This window comes from Acipenser ruthenus, chromosome 18 (assembly GCF_902713425.1).
Source record: "Acipenser ruthenus chromosome 18, fAciRut3.2 maternal haplotype, whole genome shotgun sequence".
In the NCBI taxonomy this organism is placed as follows: domain Eukaryota; kingdom Metazoa; phylum Chordata; class Actinopteri; order Acipenseriformes; family Acipenseridae; genus Acipenser; species Acipenser ruthenus.
In genome coordinates, this window is record NC_081206.1 from 14,942,356 (window position 1) to 14,965,835 (window position 23,480).

A 23,480-nucleotide genomic window follows, 5' to 3' on the forward strand; every position below is an offset into this window, starting at 1 on the left:
GGGGGGAGTACAGGACAGCTAGTCAAGAATGCCAGCAGACATGTTTTCAAATTATACTTAAGGATAGAATTTTGTCAAAGTAAAATTGTCAGTCACTGCTAAAAATAGACAAATTTCACGGCTACAAAGACTTTAACTTATGTAATATATTTTAATATATGTGTGCTAAATAAACATATTTATTTAAACTGCTCCTAGTCATGGGTGCTCCCGAGTGGCGCATCCAGTAAAGGCGCTCCTCGCAGGATGTGCCCTATAGCCTGGAGATCGCAGGTTCGAATCCAGGCTATGTCACAGCTGACCGTGACCGAGAGTTCCTAGGGGGCGGCGCACAATTGGCTGAGCGCTGCCCGGGTAGGGAGGGCTTAGGACACCAGGGGAATCCACGGCTCACCGCGCATCAGCGACCCCTGTGGCCGATAGGGCGCCTGTGGCTCTGCAGCGGAGCCGCCAGATCTGTGTTGTCCTCCGGCACTATAGGTCTGGTGGCATTGCTGTGGATCTGCAGTGCGAAAAATGACGGCTTGGAAGGAGCACGTTTCGGAGGACGCGTGTTCCAGCCTCCGTTTCCCGAGTCGGCGGGGGGGTTGCGAGTGGTGAGCCGGGGATACAGATAATAATTGGGCATGCTAAATTGGGGTGAAAACCGGGGTAAAAATAATTGGCGACGACTAAATTTATAAAAAAAATAAAAAATAAATAAATAAATAAATAAAATAAACTGCTCCTAGTCAAAAGTAAACTTGTCCAATGAAAAAATGATCTGAACACTGAAATTACATAAAATAAATGCTTTGGTGGAGAATTTTACAACAATATCCTTTTGTTAAAGGATATTTGACCACAGCTGTGGTTTTGGTATTACAAGTCTGTCATCCCTGAGCACATTGTTCTGATCAGAAGGATCGCTCTACACGGTTACAGGTCCTGCTAGAGCTGCAAATCGGGGTTTCATGCTTCTCCAGATCGGGAAACCGTCCTCCCTTGAGGTGTTGCATTATCAAGGGTATGGAGAGGTACATTTTCTGCACAAAAGGCTTTGGTTAAAAAGTGTGTTTCTCCTTTAAAGCTGCTCCCTCTGCTTTCATGTTTGGTATATTGTTCTGCTAGTTGTTTAGAACTAAATTTTGCCACTTTGCTTTCATGCAGTTGTGTGTAAGATGTTTCTAACTGCTTTAACTTTGCATTGCCGCCCATTATTTGTTTATTTTATTATTATTTGTTTATTTAGCAGACGCTTTTATCCAAGGTGACTTACAGAGACTAGGGTGTGTGAACTATGCATCAGCTGCAGAGTCACTTACAACTACGTCTCACCCGAAAGACGGAGCACAAGGAGGTTAAGTGACTTGCTTAGGGTCACACAATGAGTCAGTGGCTGAGGTGGGATTTGAACCGCGGAGCACCTGGTTACAAACCCTTTTCTTTAACCACTGGACCACATAGCCTCCTATAACATTCAAAAGACGAGTCCTGCTTGCATCCTATTTTCAAGCTGAGTGGAAACAAATCAGTCAGTTCAAGGGTTCCATGAAAGCAGTGACCACCGTAATATAATTACAGTGCTGTGATAAAGTATTTGCCCCGTCTGATTTTCTGCATTTTTGCACATTTTTCACATTGTATTTGGTCAGATATTTTTGTGGGTTGTAGTAGTATATAGCAGGAGTCAGAGAAAAAATGACACCAAAGTTTGGTGCTTCTTTCATTTGTTTGGTGTGCAAGGTAATCAAACATGCAATCTTCAGGTGTGAAAACCCAACCCAATTAAAGGCATAATTAAGGTCTGCTGTTTGAGTACTTTGGTTAACAACCAGGCCTGATTTGGGCCAGCCCTGCCCAATATAAATCTGACTAACTTTGGCCCTTACAGTCAGAGTGAAGTTGTCAGCACACAGGTTCAAGAGGCACATCATGCAACGAACAAAAGAAATTCCTCAAGACCTCCGGAAAAAAGTTGTTGATGACTATCAGTCTGGAAAGGGTTACAAAGCCATTTATAAAGCTCTGGGGCTCCCCTGAATCACAGTCAGAGCCAAATTGTCCAAATGGAGAAAGTTTGGGAGAGTAGTGAATCATCCCACGAGTGGCCGTTCTGCCAATCCTCAAGAGTTCTTGAACAATGTTCTATGGACAGATGAATCAAAAGTGGAACTTTTTGGCCGACATGGGCCCAGTTATGTCTGGCGAAAACCAAACACTGCATTCCACAGTAAGAACCTCATCGCAACGGTCAAGCATGGTGGTGGTAGTGTCATGGTTTGGGGATGCTTTGCTGCATCAGGACCTGGACGCCTTGCCATCATTGAAGGAACCATGAATTCTGTTCTGTATCAGAGAATTCTACAGGAGAATGTCAGGCCATCCGTCCGTGAGCTGAAGCTGAAGCGCAGCTGGGTCATGCAGCAAGACAATGATCCGAAACACACAAGCAAGTCTACATCAGAATGGTTGAAGAACAAGAAATTTAAAGTTTTGGAATGGCCTAGTCAAAGTCCAGACCTAAACCCCATTGAGAAGTTGTGGCAGGACCTGAAATGAGCAGTTCATGCTCGAAAACCCACAACTGTCACTGAGTTGAAGCAGTTCTGCATGGAGGAGTGGGGCAAAATTCCTCCATGGCGCTGTGAGAGACTAATCAATAATTACAGGAAGCGTTTGGTTGCAGTTATTGCTGCTAAAGGTGGTGTAACCAGTTATTGAGTCTAAGGGGGCGATTACTTTTTCACACAGGGGCATTGGGTGTTGCATAACTTTCTTTAATAAATAAATGAAATATGTATCAAATTTTTGTGTTACTTGTTCACTCAGTGTCCCTTTTACCTAATATTAGGTTTTGGTTGAAGATGCAGAAAATCAGACAGGGGGCAAATACTTTTTCACGGCACTGTATATTCTTAAATTATACAAACTGTATTAAATCCACCACAATCTTTACCCACAAACACAGGAGGCAAATCACCAGCAAAACCATTTCATGGTAAAATGCTAGACTTATATATGTTATATTTAGTGCTTGTACCAAGGCATGTGCCTAGTGTTAGTTAATTTGTTGAACACACTTTGATGCTGCAGAAAACCTGTTTACCTGCAGGATGCAAGGCTTTGACAGTAGAAATAAATCAAAGAATGTGGCCTCAAGCCAAGGACGGGAGGCAGGCTGGCAAAATGGTGAGAGTTGACCAACAGGCAAGGCCGAGGATAGAGAACTATTATAGGCAGCCAGTGTTTTTGCAGTGTGGTTAAAACTTCTCTATATTCTCTCCTTAAAACGTATTATTCAGTTAGTTATATACATTTCCAAATACTGATTCATTCAGATAAATAGTCAGTGGTTGGAAATTCTGGCCTGTGATTGGTTAAAAGATTATCATAGGAGGAAAAATAGATTGAACTATTGCCCTAACATCCTTACATCACCGGGCAAGTCTCCATCTGTCATGTGACTGGTTCACATCATTGTCAGATCGGCCACTTTTCAAAGGAACACCCTCCACTTCCACTCCAACAAGATAAAATGGCGGAATGAAAAAAAACTGCTGAATGGCGATTCTGTGACTTACCAGAAAATGAATTATAAAACATACTACAAAAGAAAGAATAAAACTTGCAGTATGAAAACATTTTCTATTTATTTATTTTGTTTAGTTATTTACTTATCCTGTATCAGCTATATTTAAACAAAATACTATAAAGCCATAAATATTTGGTGAATCACACCCATAAAACATATTTTGCTCCACAAATGCTGGCAACCTGTTCTACTGGTAGTAGTATATTACTTCATTATAATCCAAGGCTGGAAATGGAACGTGAAACAAGCAATGTGATTGGTCGAGCTAGGTTCCAGCTGTCCGTATATTGGATGGATACGGACAGTTGAAGCCTCATTACATTATTAGATATCACTGCGCTGCCTCGCAGAATTTAAATTAATGGTAGCCATCTTGTTTACAGTTACAGATGTACAGTAAAGTTATAAAACTGAGTGACCAATTACCTGCAAAAAAAAAAGTAGTAAGCAGACATGCCGATTTGGATGAAGAACAATTAAATGAACTGGAAGTTATCAAAATAGAAATTGGTTGGATTTATACTCAGTCACCCCGACTTTGTCACTTCAAATAATATATTTTTAGCGGTTTGTAAACACTACAAAAGCACAAAAAGACACTTCTGCACATTATCCACCCCTCTGTGACACATACTTTGAACAAATGACTGAAATCCGAGACGTGGTTGAATTTATTTGTATTCTTCCCATCTGTTCTGCTCAAACAGTGTGTCTGCACTGACAGGAAGAAAAAAATAACTCTGTGCCGTCTCAACTCCGCCCCCTGGTGTAATAGCAATGTAAACAATATCAAAAATAAAGATATTGTTTTTTAATTACATTAATTTACTCAGATTAACTTAGTGTGTAGTTCAGAGTTATAAATGGGACTACTTTATTTGAATCAGAATATTTAATAAAAAACAAACATTTTTTGCCCTAAACATGATTTAAGCTTTTTTTTCTTCAAATCCACCGTTTTACCAGGATTATAAATGCAATAAAGCCCTTCAGGGTGTCCACATACATTGAATATACAGACTTCTTGGGGGTTGGAGGCAAATTAGTAAGCTCATTTGTAGAAATACTATTTTTCTAGGTACAAAACACAATACAGACCTTTGTTTTGTCATCAACGACCCTGAGTCCATCCGCCGATACCCAGAGGACAGCCTTCACTGCTTTCTTTCCAGCCTTTAAAAGTAAGAGACAAAGATGAGCCAGTTTGGTCGAAGTGTCTTACTGACTGCGTTCCACCGTAGCGCCCCCTCCCCCCCCACCTGTAAAAAAGAAGGAGAGGCAGGAGCAGAGTGTCAAATTTAGAGCATTCCCCAGATTACCCACACGAACTGGCAGCAGAGATACAGGAACACAGCACACTGCAGAGAAGAAAACCAGGCCAGCACATTTCAACCACATGCAAGCTGTGGAGGTTTTCATGCCTTCAACGCATTTGAGAGAGTTGAAAGATGAATGGGGGGGGGGGGAAGGGGACGAGTAGCCACACCTCACAAACCCTGCTCTAGGACACTTTTCTGTATTCTTGTTGTTCCTGAAGTCCTGAGCAACAATTCTGAATAACGTCAGCGCTCTCAAGGCTGTAGCCTGCTGAGGTACACTGCTGTGCTGATGCCAGCAACCAGGCCAGCAGATATATGGGAAAGGGGTTTTCAATGAGAAAACTCTTTGAATGGTTTACAATAATGTCAATGTATTCGGATTTGCTCTTGTAGCCTTTACATCCACTAATGAACCTGTAGCTTATCCAAATACAATTCTGAAGCACACAGGACCGCACAGATGGCAAATAAGTATGTTAAAATGGCCTTGAAGAAAATACACACATTTTAGCCGTTAAGAAAATATTGTCAACTCATGAACCTTTTGGTCATTGGCTTGTGTATGAATACACATGTGTATGGATGAACCTCCACATTCCAGAGGATACAAGCTGCCTGCCAGATGCATCAGGACTCAACAAAGAGGTTAGAGGGCCGGACTGAAAAGGTCTAAAGGGCCAATTGATAGAAGTGTCTGACGGAATGTTTTAATGCTGACCCTAATGTTAATTACTGTATGCTCCAGCTTTTGAGTCATTTCTTATCCAGGTCACCACTTTAAAAGAACTTGCTCTCAATAGTTGCACACCTACCTAAATAAAGGAACTGGATTTTAATGAATTTCCTGGAGAAGTCTATGGAAACAGCACAGTAAATATCTCCTTTCACCAGCAGTATTATCTCAGAGCAGTTTGGATTCATGATAAAACAATGAAACTATACCAATAATATTATGTTTATGTATTAAGCTCATCATTTCTCATTCATGTAGCCATGGCCATGGTTTCTGTTTAATTTATAAAAAGTTTAAACTTCAACATATTGGGAATGTTTGTACCAAATCACAAAATTCATCTTAAGCCTTCCAATACATTTTATACATGACTGTGTTTTTGTGTATAAGACTGCATTGATACAGAATTTTATATGGACATTTTATATAGAATTTTAAATATAAAATAATATTGGCCTACATTATACACTTACTACTATGTAAAAAATAAGGCTCACACCTATATTTGGTTGCATATTTCTGAAAATGTTTAAATGTTTAGACAAAATTCAAAATGTTTACCTATTAAAACATCCCTAGTATGAAAAATCATGGAAAGGAAGAGGTCTGTGTGCGCAGCATATATTCACTATTGGAACTGACAACAGCTAGGTTAATTTTTTCAAAAACCATCCAAGGCCATAACAGGGAGCCTGAACTACCATCTTGGTTTTTTTGAGAGCTTAAGGTGTGACCCCCCCCACCACCACAGCCCACCCCTTTTCCATCATCCACAGATACCACCAGCTGAAAATTCAAACTTACTTTTCCAAAGAAGCTTTTGAAGAACTTCCTGTCCTGGAGTGACAGAGGAGGGGGGGACGACAAGGCAGGAGAAACATTACTGAAGGAAAGCTACAAACATCCCACAGCTTCAGGCACATGTGAACAGGGGTGATGGGGTTAGCAGGTTGGTGGGGAGGAGGGGGAAAGGTGGGGGGCTCATTAATTCAGAGCCAAGCCCCTTGTGGAGCTTAAAAAAAGCTGCAGCCCCAGTTAGAGAATGAAAGGACAGATTAAAGAAGGACACTGTGTAGCTCATGCACAGCTAACAGCTCTCGTTCCCTTGAAGAGACGCGTTTAGTAACCAGGTTAGTAAAACTTGAGAGCAGAGAGCTCTCTCATGCACCAGCACGGTTATTTCTGCTGGGAGGGTTTTAGAAGCTCGGCTGGGAGCACACTTGTCTCTTGCTCATGTATGTGTTTGATGTTGCTGAAATGACAACCTAGGAATACCCGGACACCAGTATGCAGGAAAGGAAATGGCTCCTGTCACACAGCAGTTTGATCTGAAGTGACTCAAGCTGCTATGCAATGGGGATCTTATCCCAGAACTGCACGTCTGTGGACGAAGCTAGATTTCTGAAGCTATGAAGATAATGTTTTGGCTCATATCTTCATCAGTGTACATGTGTACAAAAACACCGAACAGTGAAACTCATTACACCAACAAAAGCCTTAGCCATGTTTGTCAACTTGATTTATAGTTAACCTAAAAAAGCCCAATTTCTTCTGAATAAACTTCATATCCTCCACCACTTGGCATGAAATCGAATAATCCATACGTTTACACCATGGTATTTCCAAACAAACACCTTGAAGATTGGGGTGGGGTTACACATTATAAACAGGCACTGTATCAGCCTTGGTGTCCGAGTTGGATCTTGTCTATTCTGTTAAACCAGATCAGTAAAAATCAGGAGAAAAAAAATCAAAACAAACAGAAAACCAGCAAAAGCTCAAGAAATTCCACATCAGCTCTCTCGTCATGCCTGGGGGCAAAGTGAAAACCTTGAGAAGCTAGCTGTCTGAGGCATAGCACAGGATCCCCTGGGCACCTGTTTAATTAATTGCAAAAAAGTGTTGAAACATGTCGCAAGGACAGGTGAGTGTTTCCCTTCGATCGAGGCAGTTTAGCTCAGTGTACTGGTCACATGCTGGCAGCCACTGTATAAGAGATCAGGAGAGAATATTATCTTAAAATATGAATACTCTGATCTAATCTAATCAGAAAAAAGCAAGGAACCTTGACCTACCCCTAAAGGTTCCCCAATAACAAACTCCGCTTTTTTTCAAGCACACACTGATTTTGACTTTGCCCCAGTTGGTTAATTGTTAATCTTACTTGAGCCGGTTTAAACCATGGCGTGGAGCTGGATTCCTTGAGAGGTTAGTGAAACACCAAGCATGCAAGACTTTAAAATCAGTTTCAAAACAAACACAAAGTAAGAGAGATATGGCAATGTGCAATGAGATCATAAATCATTTTCTTTAACCTGCTTAAAAACAAAACACACAAAATATTAAAATCATGAAATTTGTAAATGAGAAGACATACAGAACAAAAAATAGGATTAAAACTTAAGAGGTATGCAAATAATAATAATAATAATAATAATAATAATAATAATAATAATAATAATAATAATAAATAATATGCTGCAGAGACATAAGGACTAGTATGAAATGCTTTGGAATCTCTTTTATTTTGTATTGTTTCTTAGTTCATTACTGCTCCCCCTTGTATTGTGTGAAGTACATCACTTCAAATACAGTGCTATATATACACGGTTGCACCCTGGTTCCAGTGCTGTAGGCACACAGGCAGCTCGACCACTGGAGAGAGTTTGAACACATGAAGTGATTAGGAAGCAGCACCAACTTTTCATCTACAGTGAAATGGGGAACCACTGATTATATTGATAGTGCTAATAAAATACAAAGAAATGTATTCAAACATTGGTTAGCTCTCTTTAAAAGGGCTACTTCAGCCCAGGATCCCCAGCAGATAAAAGGCGCTGCAGGTCTGTATTACTTAAACTTGAGTCCTTTATGCAGTACTTTAACAGAATAGATGGTCTCCAGTTATTACACACACACACTTCATCACCCGCAAATATAGAATACAGCACTTCAACACAAGATTACAGGCACTATAAAAGGCCAGTTTGCCTTTATCAGCGTGGCTTCTTGTCTGCACGCATTGCAGATCTCACTCCAGTCTCCAGACCAGTCTCCCTGCTCTCTCAGAGAAATACAACCCTGTCTCAGTGTGACATGCTGTCACAGTACAATGCGTGCAAGCGAGCAGAAAGCTGACTTCCTTCCATTACTGCCCTCCAAGGAGGGTCTGAATGACAAGAGAGTCAGAGTGGGGCGGTACAGCCGCCTACACCTCTCACTTCAATTCTACCTGCATCAGAGTGTGGGGCTGCCTGCACCTCTCACTTCAATTCTACCTGCATCAGAGTGTGGGGCTGCCTGCACCTCTCACTTCAATTCTACCTGCATCAGAGTGTGGGGCTGCCTGCACCTCTCACTTCAATTCTACCTGCATCAGAGTGTGGGGCTGCCTGCACCTCTCACTTCAATTCTACCTGCATCAGAGTGTGGGGCTGCCTGCACCTCTCACTTCAATTCTACCTGCATCAGAGTGTGGGGCTGCCTGCACCTCTCACTTCAATTCTACCTGCATCAGAGTGTGGGGCTGCCTGCATCTCTCACTTCAATTCTACCTGCATCAGAGTGTGGGGCTGCCTGCACCTCTCACTTCAATTCTACCTGCATCAGAGTGTGGGGCTGCCTGCATCTCTCACTTCAATTCTACCTGCATCAGAGTGTGGGGCTGCCTACACCTCTCACTTCAATTCTACCTGCATCAGAGTGTGGGGCTGCCTGCATCTCTCACTTCAATTCTACCTGCATCAGAGTGTGGGGCTGCCTGCATCTCTCACTTCAATTCTACCTGCATCAGAGTGTGGGGCTGCCTGCACCTCTCACTTCAATTCTACCTGCATCAGACTGTGGGGCTGCCTGCACCTCTCACTTCAATTCTACCTGCATCAGACTGTGGGGTGGGGCAGCTGCCTGCACCTCTCACTTCAATTCTACCTGAAGCATGTGATTCATAACAGACAGGACTGTGAATAAACTAAGAAACACCTACAGTCACAAGAATAGGGCACCAAAAGTAAGGCCATGGATGGTCTCAGTGAGGATCTATCTTTCTTGAACTTGTCTGAATAAATAAATTAAAAGAGCAATGACTACAATAGCACAAGCAAACAGCAAAATATCGTATTTATTAAAAACCACTCCCGCTATTACACTATGTGAGTATGTAATGTCCTGCTTGCTCAAAACTGAAGACAGATATCAGCCAAGCATTTTGTAGGTCATGATGACCTAAATTCACAGTGTGTGGACAAACGTCTATGCAAAGTCTAAACACTGGACAAGTGGCTCTGAAACAAGAAGCAGCAAGAGGATGAATGCCTGATCACTTAATGACTGTAAATCTAGAGTGGAATCAGTTAACAGGGCTTGAAACACACGCAGCCCTGCACCCAGACCTGGGCTTCAGAACTTACCTTGTTTACTGTATTACTGAAATGACAAGGTGCCAGTAAGTTTGAACAATCAGGCCCCTGGTCAATTTGATCACATTGAACACAGCACAAATAAGTAACACCCAAGTCGGAAGGTTTATGAAAATGAGTTGTTCATTTAGCTATAAAAGAAGGAACAATGTATTTAACATCTAACTCCTGGCCCCTGATCATTAAGCATACTTGCAGTAATTGAAGCTAGTGCGAGTTTTAAGTCATTGTGGGGGAGATAAACTGTGCAAACTTTTATAAGTCAATAATAAACAAGACAATAGTGTACAGGTGTCTCCACTGTATTTAAGTCACCGGGGGTATACCCCAGCAGGGACAGCAAAGAGGGGGAGATGTTCCATGCAGGTGCCTAGGAGCAGTCAGTTCTGCAGTCACTGCTATTAAGGGCTCTGCTGAAACTCATTTCTAGACTTCTTGAGAAAAGCAGCTTTACATTTCTGATAACTTCAATGATCAACTCCACTCTCTCTTAAGAAACCTCAGATCTTCTGTTTGTTACTTAGTGATATTTTTAAGTTAATACCTTCTGCAGTAAGAATGCTGTTTGTTTTGCATTTCATTGCTTTTCTTTTTTGAAAACAACTGTCAATCAGTTACACACTCCCCAGCTTTCTGAATATCTTCACCCAGAGTGTATCATGACACCCAGATCTGTGCAGTGTCTGGAGTAGTGATCACTGAACTCTACAGAGCAAAGTGGGGTTTATCTTTACAGTCAAATCAATGAAAAAGGGCACAAGACTGCAGAGTAAACAGAACAGGAATTGCTAACTTCACATTCCTGGATTCCAACTCCACCGTCTCACCCTGAAACCAAAGTACAAGGTCTCCCTGTAGGGTTGTTACCAAACAACCCAATAGAAGGGAGATCACACTCGGGGAAGCTGCAGGGTAGTTTTGATGTGATGAAGCAGAAGTGAAGAGTATGGTCGGAGATATGAAGAGCAGTTTCAACTGAATGCAGGGGGCATTGAGACCTGCTATTCAGCCATTATGGCCTCACAGAACAAACACATTACAGTCTCCTGCATGGTACGTTCCCAGCTGAAAGTCATCCCATTACAGCACAACCATGCAAGTTTAGACGGTAAGCAGGAGGGTGAAGCGCAGGCTACTTTAACCATTACAACACTTTTGACAGCTGATTAGCCTTGACACCCCTGCTTTAGCAGTCACATATACACACATGCTCATAAACACAGACACACACAGTATATTTTTTCCTGTCTGATACAGGTGTTTACTATTTACTCTCAGGAGACCACAGTCATGCAGAAAAAGTGTCAGAAGTTCACAACCCTAAATAAAAACAAATTTAAATTCTGCATCTTCAAAAATATTAAAATACAGCCTGCTTAGAAATGAGTGGCAAAATGTTTTTTGCAAAAAAAAAAAAACAACAACAGACAAAAGGGCCTGTGCAAAACAAAAGTTAATTTCAGCTACTGCCTCCTTCGGTATACCATGAAGAGTTACATAGGATGCAACTTAAAGAGAGTGTGTAAGTAAAAAGAAAACACACAAAAACAGATCAATAAAACTTGTGGTGACGGTAACAGATTTGCTGGTAAATAAGTCTGATGCAATGCCAGAGCACTGACAAGACACATAGCAGGTCACCCTGAACAAACTCATTTAAATTCCAAGTATTATCATATTCACCAGTGTTTTCTCCAGGCAGCACCATTGCCACCCCTTCAGAAATCTCCTTCACCAGTGTGTCCCTTTGCCAGTCTCTCTAACAATCACCTAGCATTCAACAGGGCAGTACAGAAGTGTGTGGTGGCATGAACAATTGTAATACACCACGAAATCCATTATTTCCTAAGATAAATAAGGATGCCAGTACCACTCATCGGAGACAGCTAACCTTACATCTGATGTACAAAGGGTTGTTTGGTGAATATAAATGATACGTTTCCCCAGGGGCATTATAGGGGAATGGGCTCTAAGGTTTGTAAATATTAAGTAAAATGGATACAGTATCTGACTGCAAAGTGGAAGTATATAGATTGTTAAAATGTGCACCAAATGTGGAGAAACAATCTTGTATAAACCTAAAAAGGTCATGTCCATAACATGACAGCCATATCGGGTGAGAGGTCATGAGGACCTTTGTTTTTGTCCTCATGTGGACTGATAGAAGAAATGAGGACTGTGGGATTCCAGGCCCACTGCTTTGAAATGAATCCACTTTACATGATGAATGAATCTACTCTAGAGGCTCCTTCAAAACCTTGCTAGTCATTAACCAGCCAGAGGGCATCGTTCACAATGGCTTATCCACACATAATTTGCAAGAGGAGACATTTGAAACAGCAGCATAATTCAGGGGCAATAATTCAGACACTTAATAAACTGCAATAGTCCATTTGTATCAGGAACTGTCCTTCAGAAGATGTACATACTACCAGATTTAATGACCTAGGTGCTACAGAACCAAACTGTACATGTCCCCATGCCACCAGCAAAGAGGATGGCTCTGTGGAAATAAACACAGTTACTGTGTTTACACTTGATGTAACACGCAGTAGATAAATACCCTGGTGCCAGGTCACTCACTCTCAGACAGCAGAGGCGGTCCAGGCCTCGAAGACAGCACTGCATGATTAAACTGTAGAATATTACTGGATAGCTGATTAAATGTTGCCATCCAGCCCTTTATCCCTAAATCCCTTATGGAAGGGCTGTTTAATCCAAGAACGGATTAGAGGTGCAGAACCAGCATCTAGAAAACACACATCCGTTCTCATCAGTGCAGCCACACACCGTTGGGTACAGAAAACAGCAGAGGAGGAACGGACAATACATACCGTTTTCAGTCTCTTCACAGCATCTTCACAGATATGCATTCCTCGGGACTCATCTACTTCTACATGGCCCAGGTACTGAGAAGAGGAGAGAAAAAAAATATCAAGAAAAAACAGCACAGTGCAAGCGCATGCAGATATTGTTCAGATCAGGGGTGAAATTCTCAACAAAAAAGCGCAGGTACTCTCATATGCACAGCTGGGTGTAAACATTAAATAAATTGAGACAATTTGAGTGCCAATGAATAAATACTTTTAAAATATGTACAGATCAGTACACGATACATTTATAAATACAAAACAAGCCTTCAATAACCGATCAATTCTAACCAATTCACCCTAAACAAAGGGGCTGAAAATACTGAAAGCTTTGTCCCCTCTGCTTGTATCACTCAGTCATATACTGTAATATAACACTGAAGTTAAACTTAAATGACAAGCATTAAGAAATATTACACTATGCAGTAACTGCTGTAGAGAGGGAGTTTTGTTTCAAGATATCCTTAAAAAGGGATGATGTTATAAAAAACAGTATAAAAAAAACTGTGCTATGAAAAAATTATACAAAAAGGTTTGTCAAGCAATGCACAATAGGAGCTAAAATACCCCTCAAATGTGTTATGCAACAGGCACTACTACTACTAATGATGTACTTAACTTGGCCATTTTAATCTCCATAGTATTCTCAGCAATCATCCCCATACTTTCCAGACCCTGGGTACTCACCTACAACAGGACCTGGCCATGCTACAATAATAGCCTTGGATTAGAACATATATCCCTGTGTCTTATGTATTTTCTACTTACCACTTATCCTACAATAATATATTCTGTATGTTTCTGTTGTTTTTCTGCGTAGATTACTTACCATGACCTATTGCATAAAATGATTTTACAGGCAGAAACAGTATAAAAGTAGACAAAAAAATTTTTTATCCCTGGTATTATGGTTTCTGCACAATAAACCAAGTGGCAAAATACACATTTACATAAAGTAACATCATTACTGTGGTTCACTTATGCCTTATTTTTTAGATGTACTCGCAAGTGAAAACTCACGTTCAACTTAAACAGTCCTCATAATGGAAAATACGAGGATCACAACAAAACAAAACGTTGATGATTTCCATTACACGAGAGTAGATGTTAAAACTTCATGCTGATTTGAACTCGGCTCTCGCCAAGATAAGCACCAACTAAGACGTAGCTTTACAGTAAACTAATGTGATCCATATGTGTCTCCATCCATTTACGTTTCCTTCCATATGATGATGTAGATATCCTTCTGTCTGGTGTTAATGGCTGAAGTGTAATGCTGGCTCCAGGGATCAGCTTATTTTGCCTCCCTGGCGCATCAGCACACACAACGGCTGCGATGCTGGCTCCGGGGATCAACCAAAGTGCGGCCTCCCCAGCGCATCAGCATGACAACCGTCTGGATTGAGCTAAGTAGGGTACATCTCTGGGGTTTTCAAGTGGGCACCTTCCATCCTCAGTGTTTCGTCGACTAGCCCACGACACCTCAAGAGGGCTCGACGGTGATTCTGGCGTCCCAGCATCACCCCCCTCCGTCCCCCACTCAACTCAGCCCAGCTTACTTACCTGTCCCCAGCCAGAATCTTTCCGTCTCAACCACAGCCAGTTGCTGCTCCTTTCTGCTGCTTCAGATAAGTTCTTCACTGTGCGACGCAACTCTTGGCCACTGAATCCGACGTCTCTGAGAAACCGGGTTGTAGAGTGTGCCACAAATCCTCGACAACCCACTTCCACTGGGTAAACCCGAACTCTCCATCCTCGCTGTTCCGCTTCAGTGGCTAGTTGAGCATACCGCAGTTTCTTCCTCTCATATGCCTCATCTACAGCATCCTCCCATGGCACTGTTAACTCTACCAGGTGAACAAGGCGTGCTGATCCAGACCACAAGACAATATCTGGTCGAAGGTTAGTGGTGGCAATCTCAGGTGGAAAAATAAGCCGTTGACCAACATCTGCTAGCATTTTCCAGTCTCTAGCAGCTTCCAGTTGTCCTGGGCGAGAATTGGTTTTAACACCTTTTCTTGGTGGTTGCTCTCCTGGGCGGAGGAATGTTGTCTTTTGTGTGTAATGTTTTGATGGAACAGGTGACAACTTATTGGTCATGTTACGCTTGTCTTCCAATGCTAAGGCCAAACATCGCAGCACCTGGTCATGGCGCCAAGTAAACCGTCCTTGGCTAAGAGCCACCTTACATCCTGTCAAAATGTGCCTTAATGTTGCAGGTGATGAACACAAAGGACATGAGGGATCCTCTCCTACCCAGAGGTTTAGGTTCTGTGGTGATGGGAGAACATCATATGTTGACCTGATGAGGAAACTGATCCTGCTCTGTTCCATTGACCATAGGTCTTTCCAGCCAATCTTGCGTTGTTCCACACTCTCCCATCTCATCCATTCTCCCTGCTTGGCCTGGGAAATGGCCTTTATACACCTCATCCTCTCCTCCTGCTTTTGCACCATCACTATACTTAACATGTACCTTGCAAGCTGGGCCTGTGTTTGAAAAGTGTGAAGCACACCCACATCTGTATCCCGATTCTGACTCGCTTACCAAAATCTGAAGCAGCACTTTCTTGATCCTATTTTTTTTTTAATGTTAATCCCTACTGTCCCACACATCACTTGCCATTTTAGAAACTTTCATGCAAATTGTGGCAATGTGGTAAATCGGTGCTAATATTTATCTAATATTTATCAACTATGTAATTTATGGAGAACACTGATGTGGCTTTTTGCCTTCAAATTCATGTGCAGCAATGTTCGTTTAGAATATTTCAGATAGTTTCTCTAGCGCTCTAAAGAAAATTATTAATTTATAATAATCAAAATTAGTCCATACCGCTGTTTACACGTTGCACTACTAAGGTCTTCTCTCGTTGATCAACGAATGACCACGGACACAAAGCGAAATGAGCAGAGATTTGTGACTCATGACAAAATGAAATCTGATCAGAATGAAAGCTTGGCCAATCAACATGCATTGATTATACTCACGTTAGGTGGCCAATAGCAGCTAACAGAAGCCGAAGCAGTATAAGGATACAGAATGCAAGCAGCACGAACTGTGCTGAAAGAAAGCGCATTTGAGAAATGTTGCATGAGTGGACTGTGTGAATTGATGGAATGCATCTGCATTGGATGAAAAGCAGGATTAAATAGGTCCTGGTACCCAGTACCGGCATCAAAATAAGTCCCGGTACGGAATAGTGGTAAGTACTGGCAGAATTGCATCCCCGAGTCTCATATGCAGGACTTCCTGTTACCACGTTTCCCTCGTTTAACCCACCGGACCATGCTGTTTCACAGTTAAAACCATCCTTGGTGCCAGCTGTCCTCTGGTCTCACCACTAGCCCACAATGCCTCAGCAATGCTATGCTTTTCCTGTTTTAAAGAGTGGACACTCACTTATACCTCATGCAGGTAGGATCCATTTCTCTATTTGTGACCTTGTGCAAATTCATCATCTTTATCAAATATAAAATTTTTTGCACAGGGCCCAAATACGTATAGTAAAACCAATAATTTTAACACTAACGCCCTTTTCACACTGACTTCTCTACCCGGTGTCATGGGGGTCGGCTACGAGATTTCACACTGCTTTTTGAAGAAGCAGGGTCGACCTGGGTTAAAAGCAAATACACAATGTAAGTATCAATGCCCATGTATCAAGCTTCTCTGGATTGAACCGTCGGCCCAAACGTTGATTACAGCAAATGTTTCTTCACCCCTGCTGCAATCTGGCTCATGGTGTGTCTCAATCAACAAAAATATGGCTAAACAGAATAAACAGAAATGTTCTTTGCAGAAGTGAAACCTTCACGCAGGCATGGCGGTTTGTTACTGCGTTGGCTAACGAATGCCCATCATGCATCTTTGTCCCTCTTGACCCGGGTCAAAGCGTGTCGACTCACATCCTGAGGGGGGTTGCTGCCGACCCGGTCACCCCGGGTACGACCCAGGTACATGGTTTCACACGACATAGGACTGTGACCCAGGCAGCCAGAACCCAGGAGTCGGGACTCTGGTAGGAGCGCCAGTGTGAAAAGGGCTTCAGATGCATGTTATTTGATTTATGTCTACAGTTCACATGACATTGCACAAGTAAGCTTCCGATGTTACAAATTATTATTTCACATCTAGATTTCTTCACTTACCCAAGACAAAAACTGTAAAAAAAAACTTGTTGAAACAAAACTACTTTGAGAATGAGTAGGCTAAGCCGCAGCAGCCGCCTGTCTCTGCTCATACATTGCAACTGTGTCACCGTGGGGCTGTGGGTGTCTCATTTTGGACTGTAAAGTCACTGATAAAGCTAAAGTTTGATTACCTGTAGCCTCCTTTCTTTCTGCTCATTTTGCATTAGGATTTATGCACCAGTTTACATAAGAAATCGATTATGGATTTGTCATAATTAAAAGTTTTTCAAATGTCCTAATTTGTCCCCTGTACCTTTAAACCACATTAAAATGTACTTTATGTACAGTATACTAGGGTTGTGACCATATCAATCATAGTAACAATACAGAATTAAAATGGCATTGACTTTTGTTTTTTATTTATTTTTTTAAACAGGAAAGGAAACAAATTGTTCAGCAGTGCAATATCGTAAGAAAAGGTCAAGACATGATTACTGCGAATGGAAAGACAACGAATGAAGTTAAATGCCTGGAAATAGGCACTTCCTAACAACACACTGATGTCTTTTTCAGGTTAGAAAATGAATTGCAAGAAGTATGGAGACAGCATTCTCCACTTGATCAGGAAGTTCCCACCCCTAACCAATAGTAAGTGTGTATGATTGTACTCCGAGCCGAAATCGCTCGGAAATAAGTTTTTTTTTTAGTTTTTCTTTTTAAAAAGGACAATAAACACATCACTTTTGTAACCGCTGTCCTTTTCTGGTTTCCGAAAGCAGGGTCTTGAAGGCTATTTAAAGGCTGACCCCTTGACAATGTCTGCTTTGTTAGCTATGAAGTGGGGAAGCTGGAATTTCAAGTTGTATGCAACTCCCCTTTGTAAACCTGATCTTACAGATTTTAAAATGCAATAAATGCTTTAAGGTTCCCAACAGCAATCAGCAGCTTCAATAGGACTTCAGAAGAGGTGGGGATTGAAATGCACCTACATTGAATGTGTAGGGCTTTTCATTTAGTGTTGGGAGTTGCTTTTGTTGTAGTGTTTACTAAGTTTCTTGCATGTAAAATTATTATTATTATTTATTTCTTAGCAGACACCCTTATCCAATACAGTAAGTAATTACATTTGAGAGTGATTTCGACTAAGCAGTTAAACTTACAGTAAAAATATGCTTATAAAAGAGTAAATTCCATTAAGAGCAAGCAGTAAGTACAATAAATGGATAAAGGCGATTTCAAATAAAAGCAATTACAAAAAACGTGAATACGGTTAACTTTAGGAGTAAAATCAAGTACAAGATACAGAAAATATAATTATAATACAGCAAAGTGTGGAGCAGTTAAGTGCAGGTATAAGATGATGCAAGTATTGATACAACCGGGTGCCATACAGTCCAGTATATTGGAGAGTTGTGAGGTTTATAGTGTGTCTTGAGGAGGCGCTGGAAGGTGGTCAGGGACTGAGCAGTCCTGATATCCATGGATAGGTCGTTCCACAACAGTGGAGGCAATGCCACTAGCGCCTCCACTGTTCCACAGAAAACAGATTCCAGGACAATGAAATTAAATTACATTTCTGAGCTGTAAAAGCTTGTTTTCTGAGTACAATGTCACCGATCAAGTTTCTTCTCCCTCTCATGAGATTGCTGAAGCATCTGTCTAATAAAGAGCCAGTTGAAGCATTTTATAGTAACACGCAGTAAATACAGCTTAACACTGCAGACTTTTATTTTTTCTTTTGTTTTTTATTCGTTTTGCAGTGTTCTTTTATGTCAGAATCAGTTTTGTGTTGTTGTTTTCCGTGCGTCACAAGTCATGTCATAAAAAGAAATATCTAACGGTTGTATCAAATATATCAGGGACCACTATACATTCTAACTTAAATGATTACATAAAAAGCAACCCTGCCCGAGAACAAGCGCCATTTCTCTCCACTGAACCGAACACACGCTATCTCCTCCTCACCATGCCTCAGCACCCACACCTCACATTTATCTTGCTTGCTCACTTGGTCGGCTCCCTTCCTGTAGGCAGTGGCTACTCATTTGATTCGCCCTATCTGCCGGGTCTGCTACAGCCCTCATTAATGAAAGGGGAGCGCTGCAACATACAATGAGAGTGAGAGATGTGACACAACCTTCACTGCAGGTGGATTTCAGGCAATGTTAAGCATCACTAGGAACCTGACTCTATTCATTCATGTATTTATTTATTTTAAATTAGTTTCGCAACACAGGGATTCAATTACCATATAATTCTGTCACCGGGGAAAAATTAACCCAGTTAATACGTTTGGAATTACCCATTTCCTCCTGTGCTGCTGGGGTGTTTATAAAAAGGAAAAACAATATTTAAGATAAGGCGATGGAGCAAATTAGCTTGTTTTAAATACTCTGCTTCCTGTTTTTATCTGCAATGATTATCAGATCTGAAGTATTTAAACCCAGGGTATCTAGGTCTCTTGGGCTTTCACTGCCAGAATCAGGAATTCAAATCCCTGCAAGAAGACACAGAGAAACAAGCTGCTGTACAGTATGCTGGCTGTATGAGAAAGAGCTCTGGGCAAGGAGCAAGACTCGCCATCTACATTCATGAGATGGTTAATATTTGCAAACTGAATTAGGATGTATTATTTAGCCAAGGAGACTACATGGTACTGTATGGCACAATGCAGGGGTGGAAATAAGACTCCTATTGCATAGCACATAGGTACAACAGTGTATAGGTAACAAGCTCTGGTGTGTATTAAACTCACAGTAAAACCAGTCTTATTTCCATTCCTTGCAATGCAGCGCTGCATGACTGAAATGAAACATTAATACTGCACTGTCGTTTTGCAGTACTACAAGAAACCCAGGCCTGTAATGCTGTATGTAGTTATTTACAATTACAGTCAGCACTCACATATCCGACCCTATAAAACTGACTACATTGACGGTTAAAACGAATGTGACACATATCGGATTATTTCATCTGATTTGACATGTATGTAGGTGAGTACGTTGTAACCTGTCCCCTACGACCCAAACAACCACCTGCTCTGCACACACACACACTCATTTCGTATGGAAAGAAAAATTGACTTGGGTTTGCGGAACTGTACAGGGAGACGTATATTGTAGTGCATATTTTTCTTTTCTTTGGCACTGTTGCCATTTTATTTCTTATTTTTTTCTTGTATCTGACACATCACGAGAGATGGCTCGTGTTGCTGGTAGATCGTTCATGGATGATTTGATTCAGCAGGGTCAAGGCAGGATATTTACTGCAATCTGTCTCGAATGTTTAACTATCTGAAGACGGTCCTCCTGTTAGTTTTGTTTTTCATCCAGAGGGTTCCTTCATTGATTCTTTCATTGAAATTTGTTAGCGCAAGAGTTGGGGAAATAACACAGCAGTAAAAGGGTTTTCAGGGAACACAAAAAAGATACAATGTCAGAAAATACATTGCTGAAAGGACTGTGTTTTAAAATAAGTAGGCTTCCTGTAGTTGTACTGTAGTTGGTTTTGTTGGTACAGTGCTATATTTTCAACAGAAGTAATATTTTAATTCAGAACGATGATTCTGAAAATATCACTTGCCAAAACAGACACATGGACTGTAATACAGTACATACTTTTAAATCCAGTATGTATTGTACTGGCATCATCTAAAATTCCCCATTAACAACCCAACAGCAAAATGAAATCAAAATGTTACCCATGCACAGAACTGCATAAAAGATAAAAGGCAATGGGATTTTGCAAAAGATAAAACAGAAAAAACAGGTTTCCAGAATTAAAGCAGTATCCAAAGTGAAGTTTGGAGGAAGCTCTGTGCACAATGATAAAAGACTGATTTGCCATGCCAAGTACAATGTAACATTGAAGAGATGGGCTTTATATCAGAAAACTGGTGATGCAGTCGGATATCGCGTGTGACGGGTAAGTGCATTCATTTGTTACGCAACGCCAATGGAAATGTATAATTTCTAGAAATTTCTCAAAAAGAATTTTAGCAAAAGTTTTGCTTTTGTGGACGAGGAAAAAAAAAAAAAGCTACAAGCAATAGATGTCTACAATTATATATTTCAGCAATTTGTTTGGCAAAACTCAAAAAATGCCAATTCCAAAGTATTCATTATTATTTATTTCTTAGCCGACGCCCTTATCCAGGGCGACTTACAATTGTTACAAGATATCACATTATTTTTACGTACAATTACCCATTTATACAGTTGGGTTTTTACTGGAGCAATCTAGGTAAAGTACCTTGCTCAAGGGTACAGCAGCAGTGTCCCCCACCTGGGATTGAACCCACGACCCTCCGGTCAGGAGTCCAGAGCCCTAACCACTACTGATGCTATGATAGTGTTGTCTACAAGGGCCGGTGCCAGAAATTTCAATATGATAATGCAGAACCTAATTCTAGAAAACACAGTCTAGAAAATGCTGGATTGTAGGTGAACATTCTTCGAGAGTATAAAAGGTTCAGGCATGGGGATGATTGCTGTCATCATCAATAAGTCAATATGGGAAAAAGTAAAGAGCTATCTGAAGACCTTAGGCAGAAAATTATTTCTTGTCATAAAGCTGGAAAAGGATACAAGAAGATTTAAACCTCTACTAACCACGATAAATATACTGCAAACTATGATGCATGAAATCTGTAATAGTCTTGAAAAAAAATTATATATATATTTCCTGGGATGCATTTACACTTCTAGCCGGGAGGTAGTCTTATTCTCCCTGCAGCAAAACATGTTTTCAAAGTCATTATGTAACACTATTAAAAGTTGTAAAATTTGTATTTCAGGTAAAAACAGTGCAAAATAGACAGGTGTTTTTTTTCCATAATCTCTCCTGTTTTCACAACAAAGCGGCCATAGACACATTTTCATAAAGTAATAACATCACGTTTTAACTTCAAACACTTCAAATGAATGTGGAACAGGGAGTGTGACAAGCTCAGGTGTGTCTTCTTAAACTCAAGAGTAAAACCAGGAATGGATCAAACTGCTATGCAATGTGAGTCTGATTCCCATCCCTGATGTACACAAGCATTATACTTTATTATAAAATAAGTGATTTCATATTTTTCAGAACTGAATGGGAACAGTTTTATTGTTAGCTACAGTTCTGATCTAATACTCATTATGAATATTAAATTGAATTTTGCAGAAAATGAAAAGCATTACAGTAAGCATTTTGTAAGCATTGAATATTAAATCATCATTAATCAGAAGGCAATAGGACGCAAGAGCCTACAAAGTGCTAAATGATTTTGGCAATAAATTTGTCTCTTGGCAGATTATCTGGGGCAGTCACAGACATTCAACTAAAATAAAGTAGCATTCAGCCTCAGTCTGAGATTCATAGCTCCAATCAACAGCAATCACAGATTACTCAATCAAGAACAGATTGCATGTCTCGTCTCTGAATTAACAAACCCCAGCAAAATGTCAATAAAAAGGAAAGCATTAACATCATTTCAATCAACTGTGCGCCTCATGCTTACTTCTCTCTCTCTAAATGTGGAATCTTTGATTGCCCCAGGAGGAGAGCCCACAGAAACGTCATGTCTGGCTTCCAAAGGTCTCCAGAGACGGCACACGAGAGTGTACAGTGCAGCATGATAATACTGACCAGCAGTAACTGGAAACAGTCTACCCACTGGTACAATTCTAAAATCACATTTATTATTTTAACGCTGAAGCTCCAACAACAAAAAAAAAGGTTCAATAAATATTTCAGTTCTGATCACATACAAACATACTTTGTGTTTCTAAAATTAGACTGAGCCGTACCTAAAAAGATTTCCTTCAGTGCTGACGCACACACAGTGCAGTTAGTTGCTATCCTGGGTAAATATCCACAATCTAACTTGACTGGGAATCACAGAATGTGCACAGAGTAGGAAAGGCAATATCTTGAGTGTTAGCTCTTATATGGAAACCAAAAAGTCATGACTCCATCTTGGGTCCCTGGTGAAAATACGAAGTTGCCTGCCTAAGTGGTTCAGTACAATAAGACTCCCACCCATTGCATAGCAGTTTGATCCATTCCTGGTTTTACTATGAGTTTAATAAGTGACACCTGACCTTGTTATGTATAGACTGTGGCTAATCAAGCTTGTAATTCAAGATTCCCATATAGGGATGTATGACCAACCTCAAAGTCTGTGTTAGTCCACATTTCAAGAAGAATGCTATTGCGGCTCACCTTAACTGCGAAGCTGCACTTCCTGCCGCGCACGCCCTCCTCGTCCGTCTGCCACTGGTGCGGCCGGCTCGACTCCGGCACGTAGATCTCTTTCTTCCGGCGGAAGCTCTGCCGTAGCTTGTTCATCGCGGAGCACTGACCTCTGCAGGGGAGAGGGGAACAAGACATGAGAACACGCTAGAGATTCTCAAAGACCTCCGTCTCCACAGACACTGCCACAGAGACAGGAGT

At 41.0% G+C, this 23,480-nt stretch overlaps 1 protein-coding gene across 2 annotated transcripts in view; it reads right to left on the minus strand.

The window, feature by feature from the left end:
* The window catches only part of LOC131696477 (protein numb homolog), a 33,469-nt gene that overhangs the window by 5,665 nt on the left and 4,324 nt on the right, over positions 1 to 23,480 (minus strand). The window contains exons 2-5 of one of the 2 annotated variants that reach the window (XM_058991264.1): positions 23,250 to 23,391; positions 12,879 to 12,953; positions 6,431 to 6,463; positions 4,673 to 4,747 (exon numbers count right to left, since the gene is read on the minus strand). In XM_058991264.1, the coding sequence (XP_058847247.1) occupies positions 4,673 to 4,747; positions 6,431 to 6,463; positions 12,879 to 12,953; positions 23,250 to 23,391 (325 nt within the window). The remainder of the gene's footprint in view (positions 1 to 4,672; positions 4,748 to 6,430; positions 6,464 to 12,878; positions 12,954 to 23,249; positions 23,392 to 23,480) is intronic. The other variant, XM_058991265.1, reaches the window with a different exon arrangement.